At 42.3% G+C, this 12,642-nt stretch overlaps 1 protein-coding gene across 1 annotated transcript in view; it reads right to left on the bottom strand.

The window, feature by feature from the left end:
• Nucleotides 1-210: 210 nt before the first annotated feature.
• The window catches only part of RAPH1 (Ras association (RalGDS/AF-6) and pleckstrin homology domains 1), a 69,487-nt gene continuing 57,055 nt past the window's right edge, over nucleotides 211-12,642 (bottom strand). Inside the window, 3 exon segments of the mRNA XM_018554025.1 lie at nucleotides 211-2,417; nucleotides 2,419-2,481; nucleotides 11,826-11,968. Coding sequence (XP_018409527.1) covers nucleotides 675-2,417; nucleotides 2,419-2,481; nucleotides 11,826-11,968 — 1,949 coding nt within the window. The 3' untranslated portion in view covers nucleotides 211-674.

Genomic DNA, 12,642 nt, shown 5'->3' with positions numbered 1-12,642 from the left:
CAAAAGCTGCACAGATGAGGGTTTATGGCTAATAAAAATAGCAGCAGACACCTTGGCGGTCTATTTATAAATGTTTTCAATGAAGAATCATAAACTTTCACTTAAGATTTATACATTTTCTTATTAGATTTGATTGGCAAAATGTGTGACTCCTGGGTGAATGATATATGAAGCTCATGTGAAAACATTTATAAATAGACCCCTTTGTTTCAGGACTATTAGTTTAAAATGTCTCACAGGTTCACTTAAAGTCATACTGACATGGGTGACTTGAATAGTAGAACATCTACTGCACCAAGTTTTAAAAACTTTCCTAACCCAATCCAGACAGAGTGAGATAAAACATTCTTGTTATCTTTTATTGTACATCTGCTATATTATTAATTACAGAATTATAAGCCTATTGTAGGAATACATGCAGACACACTGCACACCAACATACACTACAAAAAGGTTTCTTTATATGTAGAATATGAACTGTGTTTTGGTCCTGTCCGCATTGGGAACTAGCATTGGATCTCTGGAAATTGTTTCTGCTGAACAGGAGGCATATGAAGTGCACAATGACCTTTATCCCAAACGGCATTTCTTGACTGAATATTATGACACAAGGATCCTAAATCATAGTACATTAGTTTTTACAGTTTGTAACTAGGCAAAAAGTTGTTAACTGATTACCAATCTCCAGAAAGTTTGGTATTCTGGTCTCTTTTAGGTGGGGCAGGAGGTGGTCCCCTTCGTAACGTTGCATAGCCTGATAAATTGCCGCTTCCATAGCAGTTTGGTTTTTTATGGTCTCCTAATAGTTCTGGTGGTGGTGGAGGAAGTACCATATCATCCATTGTGGCAGTGGGTTCTGGTCTGGATGAACGGGCTGAGGAAAGTGAACTATGTCGTGTAATAGACTTTCGCTGCAGAGTCTTATTAAGGTCAGCAAGAAACTCCGGTTGTACACTTAGACTGGGCTTCGGTGAGGTTGGTACTTGAGGACTAATGGGAGTAGGTTCTGTCACTTCAGCTTGCATTAGCCTCATGCTGTCATTTCGTTTCGGTCTAGTGGGTGGTGGGGCTTTCTTGACAGATGATTTTGACCACGTCTGAGGTTGTGGGTTCACTACAGCCACTTTTGGTGAGGTGCTGCCAGAAAACAAAGCAGGAGGGCCATCTGGAGGTGGAGGTGGAGGTGGAAGAAGCTCAAGATCTGCTGGTGGAGGTGGAAAATCAGATTCTGAATCAGACGGCGGAGATGGAAACTCCATGGTGGGTTCTTTTGTGGAAGGCAACATCTGAGCAGAAAGGTTTACTTGCTGAAAGGCCATAGGCAAGTTTACCCCAGAGAGATTAAGTTTAACGGGCTTTGGTGGAGCTGCAGGTGGGTGTGCTGATTCCTTAGATGGAGATCCAGGTGATTCCTCAAATTTGCTAACAAGGCTGTCCACGGATGATTTCTTTGACTCATAGTACTCTGCAGAGCTGTTGGATTTAATGCTAGAGTTACGCTGTGGAGTAGGAGGCGGCTTTTTGCCTCCAGGGCTTGAAGTCTTGCTTGATTTTTTGGAAGGAGAGCCTGTTTTGTCTGGCGTTGGAGAAGGTGGTGGCACAGGTGATGTTGAAGGAGGAAGAGGTGGTGGTGGTGGAGGGGGTGGCAGCAAGTCTAAGCTACTCTCAGGGGGAGGAGGAGGAAATTCAGGTGATGGAACAGAAAATGGCTGCCATTTTGGTTTTGCTTTGACAGCTGGGGGAGACTGGGGAGCAGTACTTGGAGTTGCTGGCTTAGGTGGCTGGGAATCTGAAAGAGGCATTTGTGGGAACTGACTAGCAATTTGCTTAACTGAGGGCATGACTGACTGTGGGGAGGAAGAAGGCTTGGCAGAAAAGCTTTGCTGTTTAGGCAGCGTTGGAGGTGGCGTTGGGCCAGAAGGAACTAATGGTGCTGAAATAGGCTGTTGAGTTTGGGAAAGTGTGAAGTGTAGCTGCTTTTTCGGTACTGTAGGTGGTCCCGTGGCAATAGTGGATGCTGGACTAGCAGCAGGTACTGACGTTTTAGCAACAGGCACAAACTGCTTGTTTGGAGCTTGGAATGATTGTGGAGGAGGCGGGGGTGGAGGAGGTGGGGGTGGTGGAGGCTGTGCAGTCTGGACAGTGGAATTCTTTTCAATCTGATGAATTTTGAGAGGAGGTGGAGGCGGTGTAAACTGAGGCATCTGTGGCACACATGGATTTGTGAGTTTTAACATTGCCATGGCAGATCCAGGAGGTGGTGGTGGAGGAGGAGGAGGCGGTGGTGGGGGTGGAGGGATTGCTCCATTTGGAGTTATAAACACCTGTGGCCTTGTGGTGACTGTACTGTGTTGAGTTGTTTGAATTGCTGAAGGTGCTTTGAAGGTTGGCCCTGGATACTGGGCAGCATTTTGCTTTACACTGGATGTGTGATTGTGGAGTCAGTGATGTTAGGGGTCGATTTAAGGTCTCAATCCGAGCCTAGAATTTAAAAACAAATGTATATATATATAAAAAAAAAACATAAATATAGCCTTATACATGAATAAAGTAGTTATATAAACCATAAAAAAGTGAAATGAAAAGGGATGCACCGTAATTTTGTCCGCTGAAACATATTGGACAAAAATAGCACTTTTGGCAAAATGCCGAAAGTACTAACTTTCGGCTGAAATTGTGGTGCATCCATGGTTTCTCTGCTCCCCGCTGGGCACTGCTCTGTGTCTCCTCTGACATAGCGCAGCATCCAGCGAGGAGGAGGGAAACTGACAGGAGGCTAAGCGGAGCAGGGAGGAGAGCGCAATGTCTCAGGAAGCCGAGCTCTCCTCCCGCACCTCCCCACTCAGCCTCCTGTGACAGATCAGGAGAGCGGTGTGGGGGGCGGAGACACCTTTCACAAGAGGGTGAGCAGGCGGTGCGTTGGAGGAGTCAGCTGTCACAGGAGACTGAGCTCTCCTCACATACTGCCAGCTCAGCCTCCTGTGACAGCGTGTCAGGAAGAAGAGCGGTACAAACACTCAGTGATAAGTGATCGCTGAGTGTTTGTAAATAATTGAGGACATAGTATGTTTACTGTGTCCCCAATTATGAATGAATGGGAAGTGCTCTACATCACTTCCTGTTCATTCATGATTGTGCACATGGTAAACATACCATCTCCACAAGTTATGAATGAACAGGAACACTCAGTATAGAGGATTCCTGTTCAATTTACCAAGGGCTGCAGAAAAAGAGATCAAGGACTTGGTGTCCTCAATCTCTTTTTCTATTTTAAAAGGGAAATATTAGGGGTCTGTTTAGACCCCTGATATTTTCCAGAAACCCCCAACAGTAAAGTAAAAAAATAAAAATATTTATTAGAAAAATAAATCAATGTAAAAAAATTAAATTTAGAAAAACAAAAAAATAATTTAAAAAAGGTTAGAACATTTTTTTTTAAGGTTTCGGCCAGACTTTTTTTATTTTCGGTTTCAAAATCTTAGTGAAAATAACATTTTTTGGAATAAGGATAGATAAAAAGCAGACAGACACAAGCTCCATAGAACACTTAGGTACACCTTAAATACACATTTTTACACAAGGTCCACATAAAAAAAAATTCAGATCATTTTTTAAAATAGATGCAGAAATTAACAGTTCTCATTTTCAGCACTGGATCACAAAGAATGTCCAGGGTAAAAGAGAGACTACAAAATGGAACAATAAATAACTTGCAACATATGATTTAACATGAGGGTATGACACAAGACACTTTGGGAGAACAGACGGCAACACAGGGACAAAAGTGATAATGCAGAAGAGTAAAAGGAGAGAAGGGGCAAGTTAGGCAGGACATAGCTTAATTTCCCAGAAAAAGATACAGCATTTTGCTGATCAGTTACAAAGATGAGATTAGCCCCCTTGTGTCCCAGTATGACCCAACTTCCTCTCAGCACCCATTATGTGCAGCTGCAGAGGAAACCCTTATGTTTTAAATAGATTTTACTTCTATCGACAAACTCCTCTATAAATGAACTGTATACACTAGATGTTTTATGACTTCACTGGATGCTGGAACTGTGCCCTTTTTCTGCCTGGTGGCGCTTTGAAATGGATTTATTAGAATTATGGGCAGAATTCATATGTTTTACAGTGTTGCAAATTTACCAGCTCACACACAAATAATGACTGTAGTTAAGAAACCAGTGTGTACTACTGGTCTGTGTATAATACTCTGAGAGAGAATAGAAATAGATGACAATGGGGTTGATTTGCTAAATGAGACAAGACGACTGAAGTCAGCACAGTTTTACATAATTCATTAAGCTAATGAAAAATAATTTTACATAGAGAACATACTCTACTCCTTTAGTAAATCAACCCCAATGCATATGGGTCCTCCAGCAAGGAGATCTCACCGCTTGTATTCTGGGGAATTTTTTTTTTAACCACAGTGTGATTCAACCTGCTGACATCCCAACAAGTATGGAACCTGCCATTGCCGACTTCTGCTTTGAGAATGTTAGTTCCTTGGCTACCATACTGATGCTTTGGCTTCAAAGCTTTCCGAGTCTCTGACCTAGAACTAATATATAGATATCAAAGATAAGGAAATGTGGAACTCAATACCAGCTTGCTTGTTCCAGGTTTGTGACTCAAAAGTACTGCAGCCAGATACATCCAGGCAACTAGCATTTTCTGGGGAAAGGGGGTAGGCCCATACTTCTCTCTTGACAGAATCACTTTAAAGCTCAACTATGGGTAAAACTAAAACTGCTGCATAATGGTGTGTTACTTACTATTGTGCTTGCAGAAGAACACAAGTGACATTCCTGCAAATAGTATAGTCAATGACAAGATTTCTGAACTCCTCGGTCACTGCCTACAGCACCATTGTATGCACTGTAAGGGCATTAACAGAGACAGGGCGCATACTGACCACATTACAAACATGTACTCCTTTGTTCTTTGCCTATGCTCTGATAGCGCAGGCACACTACTATCACTTCACACATCCTGGCATAGTGAGGGGAGAGGCAGTGGCAGAGGTGTTGAGAACTCCCCTTTCATTGCCTATGCCTACTATTCCACATCATTGTTTGTATCTACTTACTGCAGGCAGCACACAATGCCCCCATGTAGTTTACAGAACGCTTAAGGGTACCAGTTATTCAGCCTAGCTGCCTGTGCATTGGGTAACTGGTCCCCTTAAGCGTTCTGTAAACTACATAGGGGCATTGTGTGCTGCCTTCACAGGCAGCTAGGCTGAATAACTGGTCCTCTCAAAAGAAATGAAGACAACAAATAAAGAGGGATATTGTGAGTATGCTACCAGCTTACGTGAAAAGAAGGCTTATACATAATAGAAAGAGCTTGCTAGTACTATCATGTGTATGTTGATTGTGTCTGGAGTTTAACATTAAAACAAACCTAACATGAGAGAAATACCTTTGTAACCTCCTTCTGAAAATGCTAATTTCTGGTCTCTGCTTAAAAACCCCCAATGGAGTTACTGACCCAGAGCAATGCGAGCTGCATTCATGTTTTAGGTCAAAAGGACACAAAGCCAGGCAACTAGCATTTTCAGAAAGATCAGCAACAACAGCGCCCTATTTCTCCCGTGATAAACTGTAAATAAGTTTGGGGGTTGAAAAGATGGTAAGATATATGATATACTGCAATGTTGAATAGGTAAACCTTTCTCACCGAACGGTGCCTGCACAGGTAACCTGTTGTTCAGTACACCAAATGCATCCTATATGTGTGTGGCTGATTTGAAAACAAGGTGGACAATTTCTGATTTTGATGAATTTGTTTTATGCTGCCAATTTGTTTCCTATTTCTTCCTTTAGGCTATCATTACCAATCAAATGTAGTCAACTGATTGATAATGAAAACTGATTTTCAACAGCATAGCTAACACTTTTGCTTGATTTTTTTTCCAATCAAAAACAATATGAAATTGCAAAGAATCATGTGTATTGCTGAAAAACAAATCATCCTAAATGAAACACTAGCATTACTATGTAGTTCCACAGGCCTACATTAGGAGAACCATGTAACCACATATGTCTACCCATCCAAACTTTCACTCAGCAATAAATATATCTGTATAATAAAGTGCAGCTGTAAGTTAATCACAAGCTTGTGCCACAAGATTACTTAAAGCAGACCTTACACTAAAAAGCAAGGTCTTCTCATTACATCCTGCCCCCCATCTCTTTGCCATAACACCACACCTTCCTTAAAAAAATTAAAAAAAACCTGTGTAAAAAAATAATAAATATACTTTATATCAGGGCTCAAAATTTCCACTCGCCTGCTCGCATTTTGCGAGTAAAAATAAAGTGGAAATTTGGGTCTCCAAGTACCGGCTCAACTCCGGCCCGCGAGATGGTACTATGTGGCCTACAGCCAGCTGACATGACAGGCACGCGGTCGCAGACCGCGTACCTGACTTGCGGGAGAAGCTCCACGGTCTGCATCTGTGTCGGATGCAGACACAGATGCACAGATGCAGAGCAGCTCCGGCTTCCTTCGGCCGGAGCTCTGACAGTTCTGAGCTCCGGCCAAAAGAATCTCTGTGAGCAGGATCGATGCCTGGTTATCTGGGGGTGATAGTGAGGTCTGCTGCAGCTCTCTCTAATCACTCACAGATAAACCAGGGATCGATCCTGCTCACAGCCTCCTCCCTGCAAAGACGTGAACAGGTGAGGGGGCTCGGGGGGAAGGGGTTGAGTATATTATAATTTTGTGTGGGAGGGTTAATAAGGGTTTTTTTGTGTGCAGGGGGAATTTTATTATTATATTTGTGCGGGGGAGGTGTAACGTTGTTGAGCAGTTGTTGAGCAGTGTATTATTGTGCTTTAAGCTGCCCATACACCTTACACCATTGCACGATTTTCATTGTGCGATGGTTGTAAGGTAATAAAAATGTCGGACGATCCGCCCATCTTGGACAGGCTGATCGTACTTGCGATCATCGCAAGCCCTCCCCGCTGAGGGGAGGACTTCCGATGATTGCAGTGCTGAGTGGGCAGTGTGCGCTTGCGCACACCGGCCCGTGCGGCATTGGTATTACGACCACGCCACCAACCCGCCAAAAATTTTAAGATTTTCGGCAGGTTTTCCAGCGTGCTTGGAAGACAAAAGTCGTACGACCTTACAGTAGAAGCGGTCGCACGCTGCCCATACACCTGCCGATTATCGTACGATCGTGGGATGGTACGATAATCAGCAGGTGTATGGACACCTTTAGTGTATGTTTATATTAGGCCCCATTCACACTTACAGTATATTTCAGGTGTGATTAGAGATTCCTGTGTCAGGAACTTGCGTTTTCCTGCAGCAGGAATCCCTAATCTGCCGTTTACAAGCGGCAACTATCATAAGATAAGAATTATCATAAGATTATTTAAGAGGGTGTGTTTAGGGGCGGAGTTAAGGCCGGGGCATGGTAAGGGTTAGGTGGGGCAACTGGTGGCTAGTGACTCTTAAGGCCTGGCTAGTAGCTCAGGACTTGAAATTTTGAGCCCTGCTTTATAGCATGCTTTCTCACTAGAGAGGGTGACATCAAGATACTTCCAGTGTTCATTTCCTTGACAAAATATTTTTGTTTTTCCCCCGTCATTTGCATGTTTTTTTAGTGATGAAAACTAAAACGAAAAATAAGTAATAGAGAAGTTTATGTAACGAAAATGAAAATTCTGGGAATGACTATTGCATTTGGACTTCCGGTTCCCTAAGCTATTACTCTTCCTGTAGTAGGGAGACGTGCACAACTGAATAATAACCTACTGATCTACTTAGCAGGACACCAGCTGGCAAACACTTGTTGCACCAACTGTACAGACATGTCACTTTAAAGGAGAACTATGGGGTTAGGGCTTTTCCCCATAGTTCTCCTTAGGGTAACTGGAGGACACAAACTAGCGCCCTCCCGTCACCCTAGGCTCAGTATACCGTGAGCTACAGCTCGCGGTATACTGAGACGCCGCAGCTGAAGCGGATCCCAACAATTATGTCTGGATCCGTCCAGCTGCGTGAGTGACAGCTGGCTCTGCCCATCTAGAGGCAGTGCCAGCTGTACCCTCCCCCTTCCCTGTCCGTTCCGCCAGTCAGAGCGGGGAGGGTGGAATCCAGCCCCTCCCCTGTCACGGCAGAGAGCCGTGACAGGATCGAGAACAGGATCGAGAAGTGAGCGAATGCCGGTATGTGTTCGCTCACTTCCCGATCTACTGAGCCGACCTGTGACAGTCTCATTGTCACAGTCGGCTAGAACTATGAGGTGAGTAAAACGAAAATGGCATTTTAATCAATTTGCCGTCAAAATTGACACTGGATACTTCCAGTGAGCTCCTGGAAAACTCTAACATTTGCACTGTGTAGCAGCTAGCTCTTATGAGAATGCCTAGCGCTCTAAATATTTCACTGGAAGGATTGTGACAGGATTGTGACATCACTCCTGCCTAGGTGCTGCACAGGTGTTTTCTACATGTATGATGTGGTGTTTTGTAATATTGGGGAGGGGGGCGGGGGGGCATATGATGTAATAGGTGAAACTTGCTTTTTTTTAATCTAAGGTTCACTTTAAGTTATAATTAATTGATGCACCCTTTTGCTAAAACTCTAAAACTGCATTTGCAAAACAGGTTTCGCTCATGGGATGCCATACAGATACAACCTGGGTTCCGATATTGGCACCACTGAATTTCTGTCAGATAATGCACCACTTCACGCAGAAGATTATTGCAATTACAAGTGTTTAGGCATTCTCATTTCTTTTGTTTGTATTGGTATGGTACAAAAAAAGTGAGAAAAAAATAGCCAAATTTGACACATTCCACGCAAAACTCCAGAAATGGACTGGACAAAGTTATTGGCACCTCCTCCAAATTGCAAGAAATAATTGCATTCCAAGTTTTTGTGGAAAAGCATGGACAGTCTCAAGGTTACAAGTCCATCTCCAGAGATCCTAATGTTTCTGTGTCCACTGTACACAACATTGTCAAGACGTTTACAGCCCATGACACCGTAGCTAATCTCCCTGGACGTGGATGAAAGAGAACAATAGATCAAAGATTGCAACAAAGGATTGTTTGAATGGTGGATATAGACCCTCAATCAACTTTCAGACAAATTCAAGCCGACCTTCAGGGCACAACTGTGTCAGCTCGCACTTTACGTCGCCATCTGAATGAAAAGGGACGCTATGGTAGGAGACCCAGGAGGACCCCACTGCTGACACAGAAACATAAAAAAGCCAGATTGGAGTTTGCCAAAACTTACCTGAGGAAGCCAAAATCCTTTTGCTAGAATGTGCTGTGGACAGACGAAACAAAATTACGGTTCTCTGGTAAAGCCCATCATTCTGCTGTTTTCAGAAAAAGAAAGAAAATACAGTCCCTACAGTCAAACATGGTGGAGGTTCACTGATGTTTTAGGGTTGCTTTGCTGCTTCAGGCACTGGATGTCTTGACTGTGTGCATGGCATTATGAAATCTGAAGACTACCAAAGAATTCTGGGGTGCGATGTAGGGTCCAATCTCAGAAAGTTGGGTCTCCGTCAGAGGTCATGGGTCTTACAGCAAGACAATGACCCAAAGCACACGTCAAAAAGCACCCAAAAATGGTTTCAGACAAAGTGCTGGAAAGTACTGGACTGGCCAGCAATGAGTCTGGATCTACATCTAATAGAAAACCTGTGGAGAGATCTCAAAGCAGCAATTAGGAAAAGGAACCCTTCCAATCTGAGAGACCTGGAGCAGTTGGCGAAAGAAGAGTGGTCCAAAATTCTTGTAGTGAGGTGTAAGAAAGTCATTGATGGTTACTGGACACAATTCATTTCAGTTATTTTATCCAAGGGCTGTGCTACCAAATATTAATTGGGGGTGCCAATAGTTTTGTCCAACTCCATGTTTGGAGTTTTGCATGGAATGTGTCCGGTTTGGCTTTTTACTTTCTTTACACTTTTTTGTATCATACCAAAACAAACAAAAGAATCCTAGACTACTAGACTACACGCCAACAACATATTATCCTTTCATAGGTCCCCTGTTGAAATCTTACCATAAAGTTATTTTACTAAAATAAAATAAAACCCACTTATCATGGAGAAAAAGATGCTCTGGGTTCTCTTCAGTAATACCAACATAAGCAAAAGCTTTTGGTCATGTAATCTCTAGCGAAAGGTGGATCACAGCTCAAATGCAAGTGCAGCCAATGCTTTTTTTTGTGGGGGGAAGTGGGGAAGGAAGGATAGTGCTTTGTAGATTTCTTTTTTTCTACTGCGATGACTCTGTTGCGGGTTTTCTAAATCACTTTTTGTCTTTTGAAAGTTTTTTCTGTATCTACAATTTTAGCACTGTTCAAAGCTGCATTTTGTCCAGGAAAGACAAGTGTGTCATTCATATCACTTTTTACTCATATATCCCTACAAGTCCTCTATTCCAGTTCTATAACCATATCTAATGGGGAAAACTATGGTACTTACCCATCAGCTGCCAGAATTAGGACACATACAGTATTCTGGGGGGAAAAAAACACTACCAACGGATGGGATCTGTGTTCAGGCACAGTCCCTAATAAGTGGGCTCTGCCAGATGACCTGCTGCCATAGCTGTGGTCAGGTAAAAAACAGCTGATATGTTTTTACCACAGTATAGTATAGGACAGTGGAGAAGGGGAGAATAGGATTACATGAAAGTGACACTAAACTCCGAGTACCTTAACTATTAAAGAAATGTATCTTATTTGTAGATCCTCAAATCATCTCTGAATTCATGCTGACACCAGTCCTTCCTTCTGCAGGGTGGCTACTTTTGTTCCCCATGGTCCCTGTATCTGTTATAAAGTTATTGTAATCCATCATAGGAGTGACTTTGGAGCAGTGACTAATTTACAACACACACAGGGACCATGGGGAACACAAGTAGCCACCCTCCAGAAGGACGGACAGTGTCGGCACCAATTCAGGCATGATTTGAAGATCTACAGCTGAGTGATGCATATATAAGATACATGTTTCTTAATAGTTAAGGTACTTGAATGCATTTTTAAGATTCAGCTGCTTAGTTTAGTGTCACTTTAAGCATTGGAACTGCATTAAAATTTTAAAGTTATCATTTAAATAGAATTCAACCCTAAACAATTTTCATACACAAGAACCATTTTTTTTTTTCAAATATGGAAAAAGGTAACCAAACAAAAGCCAGAGGGTGTTTATGTTAAGGTATGTTCATTTTTAAGAAAGGATTAAGGGTTCTGTAGAAAGTTAGTCTGGAGGATTCCAGTTAACAACATCCAGGTTAAAAAGGTGCTTTTTATATGACCCCTGACCTTAATACTGCCCCGTACAAATCGCTGTGGGCTTGATGGCCTTAGCAGAGGTGGGCTTCGCATTTGGTACCTGGGACAATGAGGCAACAGGAGAAACACGAGCAGTGAAATAAAATGCGTTGCGACAGAAAAGCAAAATGATGCAAAAGTGTATATTCTGACCCCATTCATTAAGATTTCCCATGCAACTCTGAGATATATACATTTATTGAGTAGTTTCAATAAGAAAATTTGGTAAATCTATCAAAAGGATCAGATTCTTTATTCTGTTACAAAAGTCTCTTAGCTATGGACTCACAACTTGCCCAATGGAATGGTCGTGTGACAACATCATGAAGATGACTTTGTCCAGAAATGATGAATACTACACACTGGTCTGTATAATGGAATGGGAAATCAGGTATGGGGTACAGGAAAATAGTGAGTAAACCAGCAGCTTGCTATTCATGCAGCCCAGCTGCTCATGCCTTCCTTCTTTACATAGGCAAATACTGTGCAGATGCTGCTACCTTGCTGGACTCCTCCAGCTGGGTTCCTCTCTTCCAGGCTTCTGAGAAGATGGAGCTCACAATGCTCTGGGAACGGACATGGCAGGAGGCCAGGGAGTCAGAAAGTCCGCTGTCTGATTGGTTGGAATGGTTAGACTGTGATTCTGTATAAAGAACACAATTACTAGAAGTATATCCCAAAGCATATTCAATAAAAACTATGGTCATAGGCTCAACAAAACTTACAAATGTTTGCCAACATCAACCAAGCTTGATGGGTTTGACTAAAAAAGAGTGAGTAACCCATACATGTATTCCAATTTAAATATGTAAGCATCATTACTTAATAAAACTAAAAAAAAAAATAATTCAATTGAAAATATTAGTTCAATTTTGGATAGATGGCATCTGAATCACCCACTGGCTTCTCATACCTTACAGACTTTAGCAGATCTCTGCACCTCAGTTCCTCCTGCCTGCTACAGCCATTAATGGGGATGTATAGTCATTTTGGTTTTCTTTTTATAGGTAAACATAAAAATTACATATAAATATTTTACATAAAACATAATTATGTATTAAATTATAAATAGAAATATTTAGATTTTACTACCTACAGCCAGCAGGTGACAAGTGCTAAACAGGATCAACAGAGGAGATACAACTACACATGCTGCTAAATGACTCACCCCCCTCCTCTCTCCTCCTTGTGGTTTAGTCAGTTATACCCATGCTGCCAACAAGTATGCATCATTAAGCTTTATTGTCAGACAGCTCGACATCCTATGCAAATTAAATGTCATGGACCCATCCTGCACTAAAAAGCATCTCAAATGTT

This window comes from Nanorana parkeri, unplaced genomic scaffold (genome assembly GCF_000935625.1).
Source record: "Nanorana parkeri isolate BGI_ZX_2015 unplaced genomic scaffold, ASM93562v1 scaffold139, whole genome shotgun sequence".
Lineage (NCBI taxonomy): Eukaryota > Metazoa > Chordata > Amphibia > Anura > Dicroglossidae > Nanorana > Nanorana parkeri.
Note: the sequence above shows the minus strand (reverse complement) of the source record. Positions and strands in the feature narration are given on the sequence as shown.